This window comes from Hyperolius riggenbachi, chromosome 6 (assembly GCF_040937935.1).
Source record: "Hyperolius riggenbachi isolate aHypRig1 chromosome 6, aHypRig1.pri, whole genome shotgun sequence".
In the NCBI taxonomy this organism is placed as follows: domain Eukaryota; kingdom Metazoa; phylum Chordata; class Amphibia; order Anura; family Hyperoliidae; genus Hyperolius; species Hyperolius riggenbachi.
Genome location: NC_090651.1, coordinates 178,202,789 through 178,227,287, shown reverse-complemented (window position 1 = coordinate 178,227,287; position 24,499 = coordinate 178,202,789). Strand labels below are relative to the sequence as shown.

At 43.8% G+C, this 24,499-nt stretch overlaps 1 protein-coding gene across 2 annotated transcripts in view; it reads left to right on the top strand.

The window, feature by feature from the left end:
- Window positions 1-24,499, top strand: part of SERHL2 (serine hydrolase like 2) — a 1,569,464-nt gene that overhangs the window by 1,299,425 nt on the left and 245,540 nt on the right. For both annotated transcript variants that reach the window (XM_068240234.1, XM_068240233.1), the window contains exon 11: window positions 4,429-4,505. In XM_068240234.1, the coding sequence (XP_068096335.1) occupies window positions 4,429-4,505 (77 nt within the window). The remainder of the gene's footprint in view (window positions 1-4,428; window positions 4,506-24,499) is intronic.

Genomic DNA, 24,499 nt, shown 5'->3' with positions numbered 1-24,499 from the left:
TTGAACCTCTCATCTGTATTACATTTATGACTGCATGGCGACAAAATGCAAATTGCTATCCGCACGCTTCTTGTCCTCATGCAAGGCCTGGGTTGTTGTGTCTCAAAGCGTGGCCTTCTCCTCCTGCGCCACCCTCCTCCTGTTCCATCACATGTGCTGCTGCTGGGTTAGCGTTACCGGTCCCTTTTCCTGGAACCTCTTATATGTATTACATTTATGACTGCATGCCGACAAAAAGCATGTTACCTGTGCAAAGAAAACAGACATTTCCCGCATTTAAAAGACAGTTTTCCCTTTGAAACTTTAAAATCGATTTTCTCAAAAACTATAAGCTCTTTTTGCTAAATTTTTTTCCTCTTGTACCCACTCCCAAGGTGCACATACCCTGTAAATTTGGGGTATGTAGCATGTAAGGAGGCTTTACAAAGCACAAAAGTTCGGGTCCCCATTGACTTCCATTATGTTCGGAGTTCGGGTCGAACACCCGAACATCGCGGCCATGTTTGGCCTGTTCGGCCCGAACCCGAACATCTAGATGTTCGCCCAACACTAGTAGGGACCCTTAGAGGGAACATGACTGGTGAGTTTCGGGCCCCTAGGCCAAAGAGGTCATAGCCTAGGGTCACAAAAACCTGTTTATTTGGGCAATTTCAATGGTGGCGAGTCTGACGTACATAAATCGCAGCAATGGCCGTTAGCAACGTCTGAATCTCACGAAATGTCTCATGCAGGTAGAAGACATATTGTTAGACTTGGGCTCCAAAGATGGGTTCCCTACATCTCTGCAAACCAGAGTTACAGGGCTCCAAATTTGGTAAAATCCCCTATAGGCTTTTATTGGGCCTCCTATTTACAGTTCCAAAATCTCACATCTTTTCAAAGGGCAATTGCTCAGCAGTGGCAAATTTTCTAGCATTGTAGGAACTGTTAGGGGGATCATAACTGGTGAGTTTCGGGGCCCTAGGCCGAAGAGGTCATAGCCTAGGGTCACAAAAACCTGTTTATTTGGGCAATTTCAATGGTAGTGATGCTGACGTACATAAATCGCAGCCATGGCCGTTAGCAACGTCTGAATTTCACGAAATGTCTCATGCAGGTAGAAGACATATTGTTAAACTTGGATTCCAAAGATGGGGTCCCTACATCTCTGCAAACCAGAGTTACAGGGGTCCAAAATTGGTAAAATACCCCATAGGCTTTCATTGCCTCCCTATTTCACTTTCCAAAATCTCACATCTTTTCAAAGGGCAATTGCTCAGCAGTGGCAAATTTTCTAGCATTGTAGGGACCCTTAGGGGGAACATGACTGGTGAGTTTCGGGCCCCTAGGCCAAAGAGGTCATAGCCTAGGGTCACAAAAACCTGTTTATTTGGGCAATTTCAATGGTGGCGAGTCTGACGTACATAAATCGCAGCAATGGCCGTTAGCAACGTCTGAATCTCACGAAATGTCTCATGCAGGTAGAAGACATATTGTTAGACTTGGGCTCCAAAGATGGGTTCCCTACATCTCTGCAAACCAGAGTTACAGGGCTCCAAATTTGGTAAAATCCCCTATAGGCTTTCATTGGGCCTCCTATTTACAGTTCCAAAATCTCACATCTTTTCAAAGGGCAATTGCTCAGCAGTGGCAAATTTTCTAGCATTGTAGGAACTGTTAGGGGGATCATAACTGGTGAGTTTCGGGCCCCTAGGCCAAAGAGGTCATAGCCTAGGGTCACAAAAACCTGTTTATTTGGGCAATTTCAATAGTAGTGATGCTGACGTACATAAATCGCAGCCATGGCCGTTAGCAACGTCTGAATTTCACGAAATGTCTCATGCAGGTAGAAGACATATTGTTAGACTTGGATTCCAAAGATGGGGTCCCTACATCTCTGCAAACCAGAGTTACAGGGGTCCAAAATTGGTGAAATCCCCCATGACGTCACCAAGTCTCGTAATGTAACTGTAAACAGACGGGACTTTGCGATGGAGGAAGAAGTGCTGCGCTGGAGAGGGCCCCTGGATGAGTAGCTCTATTTGCTCAAAGGGCTTAGACAGGGAAGGGGGGGGGAAGTGAGGATGGGGGGGAGGGATAGAGGCCACCCGCATGCCACACAGAACGGGGATCCCCCCGCCCGCAGAGGGGGATCCCCCATCCCAAAATATCGCCGCACAGAAGGGGGATCCCCCCACCCGCAGAGGGGGATCCCCCATCCCGAAATACCACCGCACAGAAGGGGGATTCCCTCACCTGCAGAGGGGGATCCCCATCCAAAAATACCGCCGCACAGAAGGGGGATCCCCCCGCCCACTGCATCCCAAAAGTGAGGATCGAGGGGGGGAGATTAGGAGGGAGGGGATATCTGGCACCCTATACTCCTGGCTACACCTGGCACCCTATATACCTGGCTACCCTATATACCTGGCTACACCTGACACCCTATAACTGGCTACACCTACCTCCCTATAACTGGCTACACCTGGCACCCTATATACCTGGCTACACACTTGGCTACCCATAACTGGCTACACTCCTGGCTACCCTGACATCTGGCTACACTCCTGGCTACCCTGACATCTGACTAGCTATACATCTGGCTACCCTGACATCTGACTACCTATACATCTGGCTACACTCCTGGCTACCCTGACATCTGACTACCTATACATCTGGCTACACTCCTGGCTACCCTGACATCTGGCTACACTCCTGGCTACCCTGACATCTGGCTACACTCCTGGCTACCCTGACATCTGGCTACACTCCTGGCTACCCTGTCATCTGGCTACATGTGGCTCCCTATACACCTGCCTTCACATCTGGGTCTTATACTCACCATTGGCGTGCTGATCCCTCGTCGCGTACCTCTGATAGCTTCCCCAGTGCTGTCTTCCATGTCCGTGTACGGATTTTGCTTCTCCCTCAGCGATGACATGTCCCCCGCCGATCGGCGTTGATGACACCAGGGTCACACAGCGTCATCAACATCTCACTGCAAACATTTTTTTTTAAGTTGAATTCAATACAATAACCTGTATTAAATTCAATATTTTAAAAAAATTGATGGCAAAAAAAAAGGTTGAAAATTATTGGAAATTAATTTAACCACTTTCTGCACGGAAATCCTGGGGAATCAGAACGCCAGGGAGGTTAACCGTTAAAGTCGGCAGGGGTTTATATTCCCACGGTCAGAAGGAGAATTTACATTGAAACTTTAAAATCGATTTTCTCAAAACCTATATGGTCTTTTTGAAAAAAAAAATTCCCTCTTGTTCCCACTGCTCTACTTAACATTCCCAGCAATTTTGGTGTTTCTAGCTTTTAAAGGGACTTTGCTATTGGCCGCTAAAGTCGGCGGGCGTTTAATTTACCCACGGTCGGAAGGAGTTCTTGAAAATCAATTTTTTCAAAAACTATAAGGTCTTTTTGAAAAAAAAATTCTCTTGTAGTCACTGAAAAAACTCAGGTGTTAGACACCTTAAAACATATTTTCCATCACTTTTGTGGCCAGCATAAATGTTTCTAGTTTTCAAAGTTCGCATCCCCTTTTAAGTCTATTGCGGTTCGCGAAAGTTCGAGCGAACCAAACCTTTACCGGAAGTACGCGAACCCGGTTTGGGAACCTAAAATCGGAGGTTCGGGCCATCTCTATTTATATATATATATATATATATATATATATATATATATATATATATATACTGTATATATATATATATATATATATATATATATATATATATATATATATATATATATATATATATGCTACTTGGGCAAAGATGGTGAAGAGGGTATACATGGCAGAAGAGGCGTGCAGTATTATGCTGAACAGCAGTAGCAAAGGGGAGGATTTGGATGCTAAATGGCTACCAATAGAGGACTCGAGTTATTAACCGAGAGCGAGTGGACACTTTTTGCTCAAATGTAAATAAAAGCTGAGAAATTACACAATAATGCCTCTTGTACATCGTCTTATTATCTTTTAGGAGACATCTATGTCATTTCCCGCCAAAAAATGACTTGCTGGTTGAATAAAAGTAACTTTAAGTCAAAATTTGCCAGGGGTATGAATAATATGGGCAGCACTGTATGTTCTCTAGTATTATTCACTGTTAGTAAATAAGTCACTAAGGGCCTGATGCGTTAAACAGTGATAAAGAGGTCATGCTTTATCGGTACTAAAGCCAGGAGATCATGGCCCATCAATTTAATTCCGGTAGTGGGCTAATGGGCGTTGTTCACTGACATTAGTACTTTTGTGCTACTTGCACATGACTACTTTACTGCCATTTGGTGTATCAGGGCCAAAGTGACTTATAAACAGACATAGCTAGTTATCTATTGTCACGTTTTTAGATAAAATATGCTTGTTATAATATAAATATATAAAACTGTTTCATTAATAATTAAAGAACCACTGTTTCTGTTATTTTCCCACAGAACAGTTCTGCCCCACTGTCCATTGAACAGTGTTTGCAAGTCCTGAAGTCCATCCAGTCCAATGTTCATATCATCCTGTAAGTGTCTAACTTTACAATAAGTGTCTAATTGTTTGAATGCAGGGGCATTGCTAGGATCCTCAGAGATCCGGGCACTTTTGGGCACTCCAGATGAAAAATGGGTGTGGCCATGCACCATAATGTGGGTGTGGTCATGGGTGGAGCCACATTTCCCTAAACTTAACAGCTGTCTAAGTAGGCCTGCCCAGCAAAATGTTGGATGAGGCCCCCTCTCCATTAATACCAAAAAAAGAAGCATATCACATATAAAATAGGCAGTGTCACTTAAACCTAACTATGCAGGGTTTCCTGGCTTCTGTGCTGGCTGGTCTGGCTTTCTAATGGGCTTGCTGGCCTGCTGCCAGGTTGTCTGGCAGTTCCCCCATAGCATTTCCTGACCTTCTAGTGGACACCCTCCCATGCTCCCACAGGCCTCCCATTGATGCACCACAACTCCCAGCATGCTTCCATAGAAGAACCACAGCTCCCATGCCCCCATAAAGGCATCACAGCATCCAGCATGGCACCACAGCAGGCCCACATAGATGCCCTGTGTGGTGCCATGCTAGGAGCAGTGCTTGGTGTTGTGGTGGAGAAGAGAAAGAAGCCCAGAAGAGGTGATGTCTTCAGACTCTGGAGACCAAGCGGCAGGAGGTGAGTACTGCCGCCCGCTGCCTGACACTGCCTGAGGGATATCCGGGGCACCCCAGAATAGATCTGGAGCGGGTGCCACTGATCTTTGGGGTTTTGGGGCTCCTGGTTGAATGCGATGCAGTCATCTTTTTTCAACCAAACTATGTAAGGGCCCATTTACACTAGGGGCATTTTCCACCTTTCTTCAAGCACAGGCGATTTTTAAAATCGCCCATTAAATGTTTGTGCAATGAATCTCTATGAGAAGTTTCATATCAGCGTGGTTCATCAGCTGTACATTCAGCAAAGCAGTGCCTGTACCATTTTTGGGGTGTTTTTCGTATAATGGAAAATATAGGAAGAGCGCTAAACGCTAACAAAAAACACGCAATGCGGCGATTGCAGTTTTTCTCCAGCGGATATTTAAATGTAAAGTGTCTCCTGGTCAGCCTGCACTTCCTGTTTGGACAGAGAGCTGACGCAAAAGAAAATCACAAAATGAGTTGCAGGGGCTGGTTCTGCACAGAGCAGCTTCTTTCTAAGATACAAGACCACCCAGAAGTTTTGGACAAGAAGCATCCTGACTATAAAGACAACTCCAAAACCAATCAGGTGGGGGATGATATAGCGGCATATTTCTGTGAAGATATATGGGACCATTTGTCTGAGAAAAGCAAAGCGGATAAAAGTAAGTTCACGCTGATGCTGACATTAATCTCATTTTTGCTTGCACTGTCTTTTTTGTGTTGTGTACCTATGTAATGTTAGGTGATTTACTGAAGATGGCAATACGTGTTACCTTATAGTATGCGTAACGACTCAAATAGGCCTCATAACAGCACACACACATGCAGAGCTGGGACAAGGTCCTCCAGCACCCAAGGCTGAGACACCAAAGTGCTCCCCTCCATCCCTCCCACCCCAACCGTCAAACATTGATTGCTATTAGACTAAGAGGGGCCCCAGGGCCCCCAACTCCTCCCTCACCTTAATCTCTAGTTATTTGGCTTGCAGTAATTGCCATGTATCCCCTTTTCTTAATTATCTCTGCTTCAAACACAGGGAAATGATAGCTTAGTGAGTTGTGTGCCCCTTCCTACACTGCGCCCTGAGGCTGGAGCCTCTCTCGCCTCTGCCTCAGCCCGACCCTGCACACGTGTGCCTTCTACTGCTTTCTGGTTGGAACATCCATGCTTATTAGAATGTCATTTCTACCAACTAATAGCAAATGTATGCACTGGCTTTCCATGAATAATAGACAGAAAGGTCTGATGTTTGTTAACCTCCCTGGCGGTACATTTCTGTCTGCAATTATGAGTCAAAAGCGGTACATTTATTCCAAGAATTTTAGGCCTTCCATTTTTCAGTCATAACTCACCAAAATATGTATGAATAAAAGCCTGGTAGACATTCTGCATATAAATAGAAGAATGGAACACAAATTTGTTGATTTAATTAAATTTATGAATAAACTTTAAAAATTGTGAAACTGTACAAATAAGTCAGGCAGAAAATAGTGAAAATCGAGACAAAAAATGGTAACTCTTTTTATATATAGTGTCATCCTGTGCTTTATACATGATTCCAAACATTTTTTACAAATAAATAACTGCAAAGTGGTGTGTGCATAATTATTCGGCCCCCTTTGATCTGAGTGCAGTCAGTTGCCTATAGACATTGCCTGATGAGTGATATTGACTAAATAGAGTGCACCTGTGTGTAATCTAATGTCAGTACAAATACAGCTGCTCTGTGAGGGCTTCAGAGGTTGTCTAAGAGAATATTGGGAGCAACATCACCGTGAAGTCCAAAGAACACATAAGATAGGTCAAGGATCAAGTTATTGAGAAATTTAAAACAGGCTTAGGCTACAAAAAGATATCCAAAGCCTTAACCATCCCACGGAGCACTGTTCAAGCGATCATTCAGAAATGGAAGGAGTATGGCACAACTGTACACCTACCAAGACAAGGCCATCCACCTAAACTCACAGGCCGAACAAGGAGAGCGCTGATCAGAAATGCAGTCAAGAGGCTCATGGTGACTCTGGACGAGCTGCAGAGATTTACAGCTCAGGTGGGAGACTCTGTCCATAGGACAACTATTAGTCATGCACTGTACAAAGTTGGCCTTTATGGAAGAGTGGCAAAAAGAAAGGCATTGTTAACAGAAGGCATAAGAAGTCCCGTTTGCAGTTTGCCACAAGCCATGTGGGGGACACAGTAACCATGTGGAAGAAGGTGCTCTGGTCAGATGAGACCAAAATGGAACTTTTTGGCCAAAATGCAAAACGCTATGTGTGGCAGAAAACTAACACTGCACATCACTCTGAACACACCATCCCCACTGTCAAATATGGTGGTGGCAGCATCATGCTCGGGGGGTCCATCTCTTCAGCAGGGACAGGGAAGCTGGTCAGAGTTGATGGGAAGATGGATGGAGCCAAATACAGGGCAAACTTGGAAGAAAACCTCTTGGAGACTGCAAAAGACTTGAGACTGGGGCAGAGGTTCACCTTCCAGCAGGACAATGACCCTAAACATAAAGCCAGGGCAACAATGGAATGGTTTAAAACAAAACATATCCATGTGTTAGAATGGCCCAGTCAAAGTCCAAATCTAAATCCAATCGAGAATCTGAGGCAAGATCTGAAAACTGCTGTTCACAAACGCTGTTCATCTAATCTGACTGAGCTGGAGCTGTTTTGCAAAAAGAATGGGCAAGGATTTCAGTCTCTAGATGTGCAAAGCTGGTAGAGACATACCCTAAAAAGACTGGCAGCTGTAATTGGAGCAAAAGGTGATTCTACAAAGTATTGACTCAGGGGGCCGAATAATTACGCACACCCCACTTTGCAGTTATTTATTTGTAAAAAATGTTTGGAATGATGTATGATTTTCGATCCACTTCTCACATGTACACCACTTTGTATTGGTCTTTCACGTGGAATTCCAATAAAATTGATGCATGTTTGTGGCAGTAATGTGACAAAATGTGGAAAACTTCAAGGGGGCCGAATACTTTTGCAACCCACTGTATATATATGTGTATATATATATATATATATATATATATATATATATATATATATATATATATATATATATATATATATATATATATATATATATATATATATATACAGTGGTGTGAAAAACTATTTGCCCCCTTCCTGATTTCTTATTCTTTTGCATGTTTGTCACACTTAAATGTTTCTGCTCATCAAAAACCGTTAACTATTAGTCAAAGATAACATAATTGAACACAAAATGCAGTTTTAAATGATGGTTTTTATTATTTAGTGAGGAAAAAAAACTCAAAACCTACATGGCCCTGTGTGAAAAAGAAATTGTCCCCTGAACCTAATAACTGGTTGGACCACCCTTAGCAGCAATAACTGCAATTAAGCGTTTGCGATAACTTGCAACAAGTCTTTTACAGCGCTCTGGAGGAATTTTGGCCCACTCATCTTTGCAGAATTGTTATAATTCAGCTTTATTTGAGGGTTTTCTAGCATGAACTGCCTTTTTAAGGTCATGCCACAGCATCTCAATAGGATTCAGGTCAGGGCTTTGACTAGGCCACTCCAAAGTCTTCATTTTGTTTTTCTTCAGCCATTCAGAGGTGGATTTGCTGGTGTGTTTTGGGTCATTGTCCTGCTGCAGCACCCAAGATCGCTTCAGCTTGAGTTGGCGAACAGATGGCCGGACATTCTCCTTCAGGATTTTTTGGTAGACAGTAGAATTCATGGTTCCATCTATCACAGCAAGCTTTCCAGGTCCTGAAGCAGCAAAACAACCCCAGACCATCACACTACCACCACCATATTTTACTGTTGGTATGATGTTCTTTTGCTGAAATGCTATGTTACTTCTATGACAAATTTAACAGGACACGCACCTTCCAAAAAGTTCAACTTTTGTCTCGGCGGTCCACAAGGTATTTTCCCACAAGTCTTGGCAATCATTGAGATGTTTTTTTAGCAAAATTGAGACGAGCCTTAATGTTCTTTTTGCTTAAAAGTGGTTTGCGCCTTGGATATCTGCCATGCAGGCCGTTTTTGCCCAGTATCTTGCTTATGGTGGAGTCGTGAACACTTACCTTAATCGAGGCAAGTGAGGCCTGCAGTTCTTTAGATGTTGTCCTTGGGCCTTTTGTGGCCTCTCGGATGAGTTTTCTCTGCGCTCTTGGGGTAATTTTGGTCGGCCAGCTACTCCTGGGAAGGTTCATCACTGTTCCATGTTTTTGCCATTTGTGGATAATGGCTCTCACTGTGGTTCGCTGGAGTCCCAAAGCTTTAGAAATGGCTTTATAACCTTTGCCAGACTGATAGATCTCAATTACAGTACTTTTGTTCTCATTTGTTCCTGAATTTCTTTGGATCTTGGCTTGATGTCTAGCTTTTGAGGTGCTTTTGGTCTACTTCTCTGTGTCAGATAGCTCCTATTTAAGTGATTTCTTGATTGAAACAGGTGTGGCAGTAATCAGGCCTGGGGGTGACTACAGAAATTGAACTCAGGCGTGATAAATCACAGTTAAGTTATTTTTTAACAAGGGGGGCAATCACTTTTTCACACAGGGCCATGTAGGTTTTGAGTTTTTTTTCCTCACTAAATAATAAAAACCATCATTTAAAACTGCATTTTGTGTTCAATTATGTTATCTTTGACTAATAGTTAACGTTTTTTGATGAGCAGAAACATTTAAGTGTGACGAACATGCAAAAGAATAAGAAATCAGGAAGGGGGCAAATAGTTTTTCACACCACTGTATACTGTGCGTGTGTATATATATATATATATATATATATATATATATATATATATATATACTGTGTGTGTGTATATATATATATATATATATATATATATATATATATATATACTGTATCATATGTGTGCGTGTGTGTGTATATATATATATATATATGTATGTATATATACTGTGTAAGTATATATATATATATATATATATATATATATATATATATATATACATATACTAACTATATATATATATATATATATATATATATATATATACTGTGTGTGTGTGTATATATATATATATATATATATATATATATATATATATATATATATATACTGTGTGTGTGTGTATATATATATAGTCACAGGTCCAACAAGTAAAGGAGTTTCTCCAAAGAAACAAGGGGATTTTTTCTGATCTGCCTGGACTCACGAATATGATCGAACATAATGTAATTACTGCACCCAATCGCATTCCGGAGGCCCGCAGGAATGCCGTATCGGTAAAACGGATGTTGGAGTTGGATGTCATTGAAGAATCGCAAAGTGAATGGTCAAGTCCGATTGTGTTGGTACCAAAGCCCAATGGAACTTTGCGATTCTGCAATGACTTTCGGAAATTGAACAAAATTTCCAAATTCGATGGCTACCCAATGCCCCCGGGTGGACGAGTTGATTGAAAGATTAGGCCCCGCCAGATACATCACCACTTTAGATCTGACCAACGGGTATTGCGAAATACCCTTGGCCAAGGAAGCCCAGGAAAAGACAGCATTTTCCACGCCCGAGGGGCACTTTCAATACAAGCGGATGCCGTTTGGTTTGCAAACTGACCCTGCCCCTTTTCAAAGGGTTATGGACAAGTTACTTCGTCTACACCAGAGCTTTGCGTCGGTCTATTTAGACGACATTGTAATTTTTAGCTCAGACTGGGAATCCCATCTCCCAAAGGTGCAAGCAGTCCTGGATTCGTTGAAAAAAGGGGGTTTCACGGTGAACCCTGAGAAATGAGCCCTGGGTATGGAGGAGGCGAAGTACTTAGGGTATATTGTCGGAAGAGGATTGGTAAAACCCCAAGTAAATAAAGTGGAAGCAATCCAGGAGTGGCCCCGCCCCCTTAGCAAGAAACAGGTCCGTGCTTTCTTGGGTATAGTGGGGTACTACAGATGGTTTATCCCAAATCTCTCTACCCTGGCAGCCCCTTTAACTGACTTAACGAAAGGCCGTAAGTCAGTAATGATACATTGGACAAACGAGACAGAGAAAGCGTTTGTGGAATTGAAGGCGGCGTTGTGTCGTCATCCTGTCCTGGTAGCCCCAGATTTTTCACGAGAGTTCGTAGTCCAGACAGATGCCTCAGATGTGGGGTTGGGGGCGGTTCTGTCACAGACAATTGACGGAGAGGAACACCCCATAGTTTTTCTCAGTCGGAAGTTGACTGCCGCTGAGTAAAGCTATGCGGTGGTCGAGAGGGAGTGTTTGGCCATAAAATGGGCTCTGGATTACCTGCATGGTATTATTTGTTGGTCAGGAAATTCAGGCTCATTTCGGACCATGCACCTCTGACCTGGATGAAACAGAGGTACGAATGCCAGAGTGTCCCGGTGGTTTCTCTCTCTCCAGGAATTTAACTTTGTAGTGGAGCACAGGCCTGGCAAAGTGCACCAAAATGCCAATGCCCTTTCCAGAGTCCACTGTTTGGTGGTTCAAAGTGCCTCCACCTCCTCGGGGTTGAGGCAGAGGGCGGGGGGGGGGGGATATGTAGAGGTAATCGGGGATGGGTGCTGGATGGGAGGTATGTTTCCCCAATATTTGGGTTGTGGTCCCTTTAAAACCCTGTGTGGTTCTAGGAAGGGAGTCCGGAATTTGAAGCATCAAGCAATTGCTGTTTGTCTGTTTTTTTTCTCTTGTCAGGGCTGGACTCCTGGGATGGGAGGGAAGGAAAGGCGGGCCTTCCCACCTAGTCACACGCCTGGTTTGTCAGTAGGGCTGAGAGCCTCATGAATGTATATGAGCAGCCTCACAGGCAGTCTGTGAGGGAGAATGTTGATGTGGTAGCATGCTGGCTACTGGATATCCTGTGAAGGAGGAATTGGACTTACTGGAAGCCAAACCACACAGTGGATTGCTGTGAGTGTGGCTTTGGCCTATGAGAGATTATCCTTACTTTGAACAAACTGGACTTTACATTACCAAAGCTGACGTAAGCTACTGTTTGTTTTCTTCATTTCTGCTAAAGTAAAGCTGTTTATGTTCTGCTGCCAAATAAACGGCCTTTGTTCTATACTTCTGTGTACTGCGTGCTGGCTGTGACCCCTCTAACCTTTTTCAATATATATATATATATATATATATATATATATATATATATATATATATATATATATATATATATATATATACACTGTGTGTATGTGTATATATATATATATATATATATATATATATATATATATATATATATATATATATATATATATATAAAATATACAGTGATGTGAAAAACTATTTGCCTTCTTCCTGATTTCTTATTCTTTTGCATGTTTGTCACACTTAAATGTTTCTGCTCATCAAAAAACGTTAATTTAAAGATAACATAATTGAACACAAAATGCAGTTTTAAATGATGGTTTTTATTATTTAGTGAGAAAAAAACTCCAAACTCCAAACCTACATGGCCCTGTGTGAAAAAGAAATTGCCCCCTGAACCTAATAACTGGTTGGGCCACCCTTAACAGCAATAACTGCAATCAAGCGTTTGCGATAACTTGCAACGAGTCTTTTACAGCACTCTGGAGGAATTTTGGCCCACTCATCTTTGCAGAATTGTTGTAATTCAGCTTTATTTGAGGGTTTTCTAGCATGAACCGCCTTTTTAAGGTCATGCCACAACATCTCAATAGGATTCAGGTCAGGACTTTGACTAGGCCACTCCAAAGTCGTCATTTTGATTTTCTTCAGCCATTCAGAGGTGTATTTGCTGGTGTGTTTTGGGTCATTGTCCTGCTGCAGCTTCCAAGATTGCTTCAGCTTGAGTTGACGAACAGATGGCCAGACATTCTCCTTCAGGATTTTTTGGTAGACAGTAGAATTCATGGTTCCATCTATCACAGCAAGCCTTCCAGATCCTGACGCAGCAAAACAACCCCAGACCATCACACTACCACCACCATATTTTACTGTTGGTATGATGTTCTTTTGCTGAAATGCTGTGTTACTTCTACGCCAGATGTAACGGGACACACACCTTCCAAAAAGTTGTATCGTCGGTCCACAAGGTATTTTCCCAAAAGTCTTGGCAATCATTGAGATGTTTTTTAGCAAAATTCAGATGAGCCTTAATGTTCTTTTTGCTTAAAAGTGGTTTGCGCCTTGGATATCTGCCATGCAGGCCGTTTTTGCCCAGTCTCTTTCTTATGGTGGAGTCGTGAACACTGACCTTAATTGAGGCCTGCAGTTCTTTAGATGTTGTCCTGGGGTCTTTTGTGGCCTCTCGGATGAGTTTTCTCTGCGCTCTTGGGGTAATTTTGGTTGGCTGGCTTTTCCTGGGAAGGTTCATCACTGTTCCATGTTTTTGCTATTTGTGGATAATGGCTCTCACTGTGGTTCGCTGGAGTCCCAAAGCTTTAGAAAATGGCTTTATAACCTTTACCAGACTGATAGATCTCAATTACTTTTGTTCTCATTTGTTCCTGAATTTCTTTGGATCTTGGCATGATGTCTAGCTTTTGAGGTGCTTTTGGTCTACTTTGTGTCAGTGTTACGCTCGGTGGTATATTCTCCACATTCAGAACGACATGCATAACCTGACATGAAGCAGACACACACGCAAGCACAAGGAACCAGGATATCCCCAGTTTTAGTGGAGGAGAGGACTGACTCCCATAGGAGATGTGGCGCACAGAGCAGGCGTAGATCCGAGCAACCACAAACAATACTTAAATACAATGGATACGATATTCCTAGCGTACTACAATTACAGCTATCAATGAAGCTACAAAAGACTGACTAACATATGTATATATCGGCGATGAACCAATATATGACATAAGCAAGGAACACTAGCTAGGAACTGGAACAATACAAGGAACAGGACTAAGAAGGTGTCATACTCACCGGCCTGGCTCCCTCCAGCGTGTTTGCGGGCGCATCCTTACACGCGCGCACGCTGGGATTTGTAGTCCCTGTAAACTGTTATGGCGCACGCAGCACCGTGCGATGCGCGCAGCTCTGCGTGCTTGCGCAGTGCACGCATCGGGATGCGCGCGTAGGGCCGCGCGCACGTGCACTCCGTGCGGCGCGCTATGCGCAGGCGCTAATTTTGGCGCCCATTGCTCTATTTAAACAGGCCTGCCCTTTAGTCCAGTGCTGTTTGTTCATACAGCGTGCGCCCAGTGAACCTGTTATAGTATTGATAGTTTTCCTTGTATTGACCCTTGGCTTGTGACCTCGACTACTCCTGTCTGCTGCCCGTCTCGACCCCTGGCTTGTATCTCCGCTATTGACCGTCTGCTTCCTGCCTCGACCTCCGGCCTGTCCCCGGCCATTCTGATCTCCGCCTGCAGTGACCTTGGCTTGTCTTCGACCTCGAGTACGCCTGTACCTGGCTCTTCACACTGAGACGTCACCTGTTCTCCAACCCACTGTGGGATTATCCAAGAGCGCAACCTGGTGGGCACTAGGCAGCGTAGTTCCACTTCCCCCTCCTGGGGTTGTGGTCCTGCTTCCCCCTTAAGGGGTCGTGGGTGAAGACCCGTGGTCACTTAGATTCTGCGCTTGGGTGGTCCGTATCATAGTGGGGCGGTCAACAGCTCTTCCCGCAACCTAACAGTAACAAACAGCCAAGATGGACGACTCTGGAGAGCGAACCCCGTTCAACGCCCTTTGTGATTTGGTACAACAACTGACTGTGTCGGTGCACAACAATGAGAAGAAAAGACTGGCACTAGATGTCAACAGCAAGGCACAGGTCTGCTTCACCGGATTCTGTATTCATAGCATGCACGTGCACCTCAGAACAAAGCACTGTGATAATGGCAAGGAGAAAAATGGAGGCACTGAGCTTGCAAAAGATATACCTTTAATCCACGGTGGGAAGACACATCAGGGTATACAGTGGGGGTGAGGGAGGCCTGACAGCTGTTTCGCTTTAAGACAAAGCTTCCTCAGAGGCCAAAGAAAAGAACAACTTTAACCCAAGTGCAGTCAGCATTAAATGGTTTCACTTACCGCTCAGAAGACGGTGTGCAACGCCCACCCGCGGCGGATGCGGTGGTCCGGCATGTTGGCTCCGCCTACCGGAAGTGACCTGCGCGCTGCTCTAACCTATCGGTGAGCTGCGGGTCTCCCTGTTATCCATGCGTCAGCACTTCCGCAATCCGCGTCATCGCCTGCCTTTCCGCTTGCCGCTATTGGTGGAGGTGTTGCCATGGAGTTCATCAACCATATGCTGCTAAACACAAGGGGACAATTCCGTCTATGATCAATAGACATATATTAGGTCAATTAAACTTTTACACATGAAAGCAAAAAACAACCATATATCTAAGCAAATACCATCAAATATATTTAGGCATCTTAACATTAGATAATGAAAGAGAGAATGCAAATGAATTAGTACTTTGCCAGAAAACAATGAAGCATCGTTCCTTTCATTAAAACCCAGGGGACCGCAAGCTCCTGTTTCAGAAATGAGTCTCGCTTCCTGTTGTAACAGTATCTGCTCAAGATTACCACCTCTATGGGGTACAGCAATTTGTTTAAGACCCATAAATCTCAAAGAGTCTGCGTTTCCACCATGATGCTCTCGCATATGCATAATAAAACGACCAGCGCCTACACCTGTCACAATCGAATTGACATGCTCCTGAAATCTGGTGCATATCATTCGAGTTGTTTGGCCGATATAGAAGCGGTTACATGAGCACATGATTGCATAAACAGTATTTCTAGATCGGCAATGCAAGAACTGTTTAAAATGCAACAATTTGGCACCAAGACGTGCGCTTTTTCCAGCCAAAAATTGAGTACAGTGGTTGCAATTTCCGCATCTAAAATTCCCCACAGGAATATTTTTCTGCAACCAATTTTGCTCATGAACCGCTCTGAATTCACTGTCCACAATGACATCACCAATCGTCTGTGCTCTTCTAAAAGAAATCAATGGTCTGTTTCTAATGAATTTTACACTACTCTCACTTGCCTGAAATTCACACCAGTGCTTCTGAATAATAGCCTTGATTTTATCTGCCATTGGGGAATAATCGAATACACATGCAAATGCCCGTGTATCCGATTTATGATTGGTTCTCGCTCTCTTTCTGTTTGTGAGTAAATCTTCCCTATTACGGGCATCTGCCCTCCGGAAAGCTAGATTTAATCCATCCATATCATAACCTCTCACAGACAGTCTCACTGCCAGCTCTTTGCTTTGGGAAACAAAGTCATGCCTTTTGACATTATTGCGTTTTAATCTCACAAACTGCCCATAAGGGATGGCTTGGATGGTATGTGGAGCATGGAAACTAGACTGGAGGAGCACAGAGTTAGTGGCCGTGTCTTTCCTATGCCCTTTGTTAAGGACACAATTATCCTCAACATACAGCTCTAGATCAAGGAACTGTAGGCTGGGATTGGCCAGCACCCCCGTGAACTGCATGTTGAGGTCATTGTGATTGACATAGCCAAGAAATTGATTAAACTCACTCACCGTGCCCCTCCAAGTCAGAACCACGTCATCCACATATCGATACCAATGGCCAATTTTAGCTCGAAAAGGATTGTCGGTCCCCAAGATGTATCTCTTTTCCCATCCCCACAAAAAAAAAGAGAGAGTGAAACAAGTGGGGGCTACAGGTGTCCCCATTGCTACACCGGATCGTTGACGGTACCACCTGTCATGGAAAAGAAACACGTTATGCGACAGCACAAAATCCAGACATTGCATCAGAAATTCTACCCAGGTTGGTTCCTCTCCACATTCAATTAGTAGGTCACCAATCATGTGTATTCCCTGGGATTGGGGGATGCGTGTGTACAAGTTGACAACGTCGATGGATGCCAAGGTTTCATTCTCCCCAAGCTCCACACCCACGACCTTACCCAGGGCATCCAAGGTGTCAGTCAGGTGGGTGCTTACCACCCTCAGAAATGGTTTCAAATGGTGATTCAGGAATCTGGACAATGGTTCAGTAAGTGAACCCCTGGCTGACACAATCGGACGCCCCGGGGGGGGCCATAGGATTCTTGTGGACCTTGGGGAGAAAGTACCACACTGGTTTTCTGGGATAATCTGGTAACAGCCCCTCTCCCATTTGTTTAGTTAGGAGTCCTTTTTCCACCCCCTTCCTAAGGAGGGTTTGAAGCAGGGACTTATGTTGTGGTAGCGGATTGCTCTTTAACTTCTCATAAAATCCATCTGGTCCCTCGAGCTGTCTTAGGGCTTCACTAACATAATATTCCCTGGACATCACCACCAGATCCCCCCCCCCCCCTTGTCGGCTTTTTTCAGGACCAGCTGTTTGTTGTCCTTGAGCCAATCCAATGCTTCCCTCTCTTCTTTGGTGATGTTGGGTTTAACCTCTGGATAGATCAGTGCTTGCATATCCTGTAGAACCTTCCTATTTAGGATGTCTACTGCTGAACCTGGAGATGTCCTGAACTCCTTAATAGATTTGCAAGGTCGAAAGAGTTCCTTAGGCGTCTCTGCTAGGTCTACTTGCATCTCTGCATCGTTATTACCCTCAGACCATAATTGTTCCAAATTATTCAGGGTTTCTAGATCTTGAGTGCTGTTCAAATTCTGAACCAAAAAACCCAACTGGCTTATGGTGGTGTGACTATTTAGCCGAATTTCGTCTGTTGGTGGACTTCCTTTGTTTTCCTGCCACAAAGCAATATTGATTCTCCGTATGGTTTTGTACCAGTCCACCTCGAAGTTAAATTTGTTAAATTGGCATGTCAAAGAATAGTTTAGTCTTTTTTGAGGAGTGACTCGCTGCCCTCAGGTAGTTGTGTTCCAGAGATGTTAATAATCTGGAGCTCCTTATCCATCTCAATCTTTTGGAGTATTTCTATCTCCTCTTGCGTTTGCCCTTCCCATAGGTCCCCCTCCCCCAGGTAACCTTTTTGGTAGGAGTTTTGGCGGAACTTGGACCTTCCTCCTCGTCCTCGTCTGATAGCTCTCCCAAAGGGACCTCTACACATTTTCTCTTTGGGGTGGGTTTTAAGGCAGGTTTGGGCTTACTTCTTGGTTGGGATTTTGATTTTACTTGATCATCCACCTCCTCCGGACTTGAATTACTCCCAGAATCTGTGGTCCAATAACCTTTATTTTCAGACGGTTGTCGCCTTTTTCTATTTCTTGGGCGTCTTGTTGGTTGCCCCCACTCAAATACCTTGCCCTCCTTGAAATCCTGGCAATCACGTCTGAACTTGCTTAATTTCCTTTGTTTGATGTCGTCCTGAATTGGAACTAGTCGGTTCTCGATTTTTTCCTCGATTTTTGTTAATTGGTCCACAGAAGTCAACTTGAGAAATTCCTCTTTGCACTGTGTGATTTCAGCCACTGTAGTGTTATATTCACGATCAGTTCTCCTAAGCACAATAGATTGCAATCTTAGAGCATGTTGCAGGTGTTCATCGTCCCACTCTTTCATGAATTCTGGATCATTCCTATATTCACTTGCTTCTCTATAATTACGAAAGCCTCTGGATGCTATCTGTTTTGACTCGTAGCGTTTAAGTGAAGCCACGGTCCAAAAAAGTTTGACCTCCTTGTCTGATAGACGACTCAGATCTTGCTCTATCACCTTCACCCCCCCCTGTTTTGCTGGAGTTAGACCCACTGGCTGTGTCAGTAAAAAAAGTTTCCCAATCAGACCTTCCCACTTGGAGGCGTTTGGTTCCTGTAGTTACCGTTCCCACGGAAGGTCCAGGAGCCTCAATGGTTGGCATTTCTGTTTCTTGCATCTGTGCACTGTAACAAAGTCTATTAATTGCACAACAATGAGAAGAAAAGACTGGCACTAGATGTCAACAGCAAGGCACAGGTCTGCTTCACCGGATTCTGTATTCATAGCATGCACGTGCACCTCAGAACAAAGCACTGTGATAATGGCAAGGAGAAAAATGGAGGCACTGAGCTTGCAAAAGATATACCTTTAATCCACGGTGGGAAGACACATCAGGGTATACAGTGGGGGTGAGGGAGGCCTGACAGCTGTTTCGCTTTAAGACATACCTGTAGCCCCCACTTTTTCCAATCTTTTTTTTGTGGGGATGGGAAAAGAGATACATCTTGGGGACCGACAATCCTTTTCGAGCTAAAATTGGCCATTGGTATCGATATGTGGATGACGTGGTTCTGACTTGGAGGGGCACGGTGAGTGAGTTTAATCAATTTCTTGGCTATGTCAATCACAATGACCTCAACATGCAGTTCACGGGGGTGCTGGCCAATCCCAGCCTACAGTTCCTTGATCTAGAGCTGTATGTTGAGGATAATTGTGTCCTTAGCAAAGGGCATAGGAAAGACACGGCCACTAACTCTGTGCTCCTCCAGTCTAGTTTCCATGCTCCACATACCATCCAAGCCATCCCTTATGGGCAGTTTGTGAGATTAAAACGCAATAATGTCAAAAGGCATGACTTTGTTTCCCAAAGCAAAGAGCTGGCAGTGAGACTGTCTGTGAGAGGTTATGATATGGATGAATTAAATCTAGCTTTCCGGAGGGCAGATGCCCGTAATAGGGAAGACTTACTCACAAACAGAAAGAGAGCGAGAACCAATCATAAATCGGATACACGGGCATTTGCATGTGTATTCGATTATTCCCCAATGGCAGATAAAATCAAGGCTATTATTCAGAAGCACTGGTGTGAATTTCAGGCAAGTGAGAGTAGTGTAAAATTCATTAGAAACAGACCATTGATTTCTTTTAGAAGAGCACAGACGATTGGTGATGTCATTGTGGACAGTGAATTCAGAGCGGTTCATGAGCAAAATTGGTTGCAGAAAAATATTCCTGTGGGGAATTTTAGATGCGGAAATTGCAACCACTGTACTCAATTTTTGGCTGGAAAAAGCGCACGTCTTGGTGCCAAATTGTTGCATTTTAAACAGTTCTTGCATTGCCGATCTAGAAATACTGTTTATGCAATCATGTGCTCATGTAACCGCTTCTATATCGGCCAAACAACTCGAATGATATGCACCAGATTTCAGGAGCATGTCAATTCAATTGTGACAGGTGTAGACGCTGGTCGTTTTATTATGCATACAGTGGTGTGAAAAACTATTTGCCCCCTTCCTGATTTCTTATTCTTTTGCATGTTTGTCACACTTAAATGTTTCTGCTCATCAAAAACCGTTAACTATTAGTCAAAGATAACATAATTGAACACAAAATGCAGTTTTAAATGATGGTTTTTATTATTTAGTGAGTAATAAATCTCAAAACCTACATGGCCCTGTGTGAAAAAGAAATTGCCCCCTGAACCTAATAACTGGTTGGGCCACCCTTAGCAGCAATAACTGCAATCAAGCGTTTGCGATAACGAGCCTTTTATAGCGCTCTGGAGGAATTTTGGCCCACTCATCTTTGCAGAATTGTTGTAATTCAGCTTTATTTGAGGGTTTTCTAGCATGAACCACCTTTTTAAGGTCATGCCACAACATCTCAACAGGATTCAGGTCAGGGCTTTGACTAGGCCTCTCCAAAGTCTTCATTTTGTTTTTCTTCAGCCATTCAGAGGTGGATTTGCTGGTGTGTTTTGGGTCATTGTCCTGCTGCAGCACCCAAGATTGCTTCAGCTTGAGTTGACGAACAGATGGCCGGACATTCTCCTTCAGGATTTTTTGGTAGACAGTAGACTTCATGGTTCCATCTATCACAGCAAGCCTTCCAGGTCCTGAAGCAGCAAAACAACCCCAGACCACCACACTACCACCACCATATTTTAGTGTTGGTATGATGTTCTTTTGCTGAAATGCTGTGTTACTTCTACGCCAGATGTAACAGGACACGCACCTTCCAAAAAGTTCAACATTTGTCTCGTCGGTCCACAAGGTATTTTCCCAAAAGTCTTGGCAATAATTGAGATGTTTTTTTAGCAAAATTGAGACGAGCCTTAATGTTGTTTTTGCTTAAAAGTGGTTTGCGCTTTGGATATCTGCCATGCAGGCCGTTTTTGCCCAGTCTCTTTCAAATGGTGGAGTCATGAACACTGACCTTAATTGAGGCAAGTGAGGCCTGCAGTTCTTTAGATGTTGTCCTGGAGTCTTTTGTGGCCTCTCGGATGAGTTTTCTCTTCGCTCTTGGGGTAATTTTGGTCGGCCGGCCACTCCTGGGAAGGTTCATCCACTGTTCCATGTTTTTGCCATTTGTGGATAATGGCTCTCATTGTGGTTCGCTGGAGTCCCAAAGCTTTAGAAATCGCTTTACCAGACTGATAGATCTCAATTACAGTACTTTTGTTCTCATTTGTTCCTGAATTTCTTTGGATCTTGGCATGATGTCTAGCTTTTGAGGTGCTTTTGGTCTACTTCTGTGTGTCAGCTCCTATTTAAGTGATTTCTTGATTGAAACAGGTGTGGCAGTAATCAGGCCTGGGGCTGACTACAGAAATTGAACTCAGGTGTGATAAACCACAGTTAAGTTATTTTTTAACAAGGGGGGCAATCACTTTTTCACACAGGACCATGTAGATTTGGAGTTTTTTTTTCTCACTAAATAATAAAAAACATAATTTAAAACTGCATTTTGTGTTCAATTATGTTATCTTTGACTAATAGTTAACGGTTTTTGATGAGCAGAAACATGTAAGTGTGACAAACATGCAAAAGAATAAGAAATCAGGAAAGGGGCAAATAGTTTTTCACACCACTGTATGCGAGAGCATCATGGTGGAAACGCAGACTCTTTGAGATTTATGGGTCTTAAACAAATTGCTGTACCCCATAGAGGTGGTAATCTTGAGCAGATACTGTTACAGCAGGAAGCGAGACTCATTTCTGAGACAGGAGCTTGCGGTCCCCTGAGCTTCATTGTTTTCTGGCAAAGTACTAATTCATTTGCATTCTCTCTTTCATTATCTAATGTTAAGATGCCTAAATATATTTGATGGTATTTGCTTAGATATATGGTTTTTTTAGCTTTCATGTGTAAAAGTTTAATTGACCTAATATATGTCTATTGATCATAGACGGAATTGTCCCCTTGTGTTTAGCAGCATATGGTTGATGAACTCCATGGCAACACCTCCACCAATAGCGGCAAGCGAAAAGGCAGGTGATGACGCGGATTGCGGAAGTGCTGACGCGCGGATAGCGGGGAGACCCGCAGCTCACCGATAGGTTAGAGCAGCGCACAGGTCACTTCCGGTAGGCGGAGCCAACATGCCGGACCACCGCATCCGCCGCGGGTGGGCGTTGCACACCGTCTTCTGAGCGGTAAGTGAAACCATTTAATGCTGATTGCACTTGGGTTAAAGTTGTTCTTTTCTTTGGCCTCTGAGGAAGCTTTGTCTTAAAGCGAAACAGCTGTCAGGCTTCCCTCACCCCCACTGTATACCCTGATGTGTCTTCCCACCGTGGATTAAAGGTATATCTTTTGCAAGCTCAGTGCCTCCATTTTTCTCCTTGCCATTATGACTGTGTCGGTGCAGCTGGTTCAGAGGGACTGCGCTGAAATCCGTGGCCAGTTTGCCAATCAACAGGCCCCTGTGGCTGCCGCTGATCCTGCTCCTGCTCCTGCCGCTGCTCCTCTTCTGCCACCCGCTAATCCTGAGCCACTCGCTCCTGAACCCAAGTTGCCGCTACCTTCTCTGGGGACCCCCAAATTCAGACTGTTTAGGAGTGCCTGCTATCTGCACTTCTCCTTATTACCCCGCACCTTTGCCAATGAGAATATTCGTGTTGGAGCTATCATCTCTCTGCTCCAAGGGGAACCACAGCCCTGGGCCCTTCGTCTGGTGGAACAGAGTCATATATGTTTGCAAGATTCCACATCCTTCTTCGAGGCAATGGCAGAACTATATGATGATCCTAGTAGAGGAGCCTACAATCTGGTGCGAATCCGGGAAGGAGATAAGTGGAAGACGGCCTTCAGATCCCGTTACGGCCACTTTGAGTACCTGGTCATGCCCTTTGGCCTCTGCAACGCCCCTGCAACCTTCCAACGTTTTATTAATGATGTGTTAAGAGACTTCATTGATGACTTCCTTGTTGTCTATTTAGACGATATCCTGATCTTCTCATCATCCTTGGAGGAACATCGGGGTCCATGTTAAAAGGGTTCTTTCCCGTCTACGCACACATGAACTTTATGCAAAACTAGAAAAGTGCGAGTTTGAGCAGGATAACATTCAGTTCCTGGGCTTCCTGATCTCTGCTGAAGGAATAGAGATGGATCGTAACGAGGTGTCCGTTATCCTGAACTGGCTGGTGCCTTCTGACCGCAAGGGGGTGCAACGATTTATCGGGTTTGCCAACTTCTACAGGAGGTTCATTAAGAACTTTTCTAAAATTGTTGCCCCCATCACATGACTAACCAAGACCAACCTTCCATTTAAGTGGACACCTAAAGTCCAGTCTGCCTTCAAGGATCTAAAGACTCTGTTCACTTCTGCTCCTATTCTCAGACATGCAGATCCTTCTCAAGCTTTCATTTTGGAAGTAGACACTTCAGAAACGGAAACAGTAAATTCGGGCGCCTGAGGCTAGTGGACAAATCGGGCGCCGCCATTCACTTCTATAATAAATATCGTTTAATGGGCGCCCGGTAGGAAAAAAGGGCGCCGGAGAAAACTAACGTTTTAAAAGCGGCGCCCGGAGACTTAATGTTTTATTACTGTTTCTCATGATTACACATTATTTAATGATTTATACATGTTTAAATATTATTTTTAAACGAAAACCAGTACAATATTTTTTCCAAACATTATTTTTAAACGAAAAACATTACTTTTTTTTTTTTTTTAACATTATTTTTAAACGAAAAAAATAACAGGGGGGTCTTAGGTTTAGGCACCAACAGGGGGGTCTTAGGTTTAGGCAACAACAGGGGGGTCTTAGGTTTAGGCACCAACAGGGGGTCTTAGGTTTAGGCACCAAAAGGGGGGTCTTAGGTTTAGGCACCAACAGGGGGGTCTTAGGTTTAGGCACCAACAGGGGGTCTTAGGTTTAGGCACCAACAGGGGGGTCTTAGGTTTAGGCACCAACAGGGGGGTCTTAGGTTTAGGCACTAACAGGGGGGTCTTAGGTTTAGGCACCAACAGGGGGGTCTTAGGTTTAGGCACTAACAGGGGGGTCTAGGGGTTAGGGGTAGGTACAGGGAGGGTTACTTAGGCACCAACAGGGGGGGTCTTAGGTTTAGGCATCAACAGGGGGGTCTAGGGGTTAGGGGTAGGTACAGGGAGGGTTACTTAGTAATTTTTTTTTTAAACGTTATTATGCGTTTCATTATTTAAACGAAAGATTAACGTTTTTACAATTGCCGATTTAATACACATTATTTAATGATTAATAACGTTTAAAAACATTACTTTTAAACGAAATACATTTTTAAACGTAATCCATGTTTATCGTTAAAAACCCGGCGCCCTTTTTTC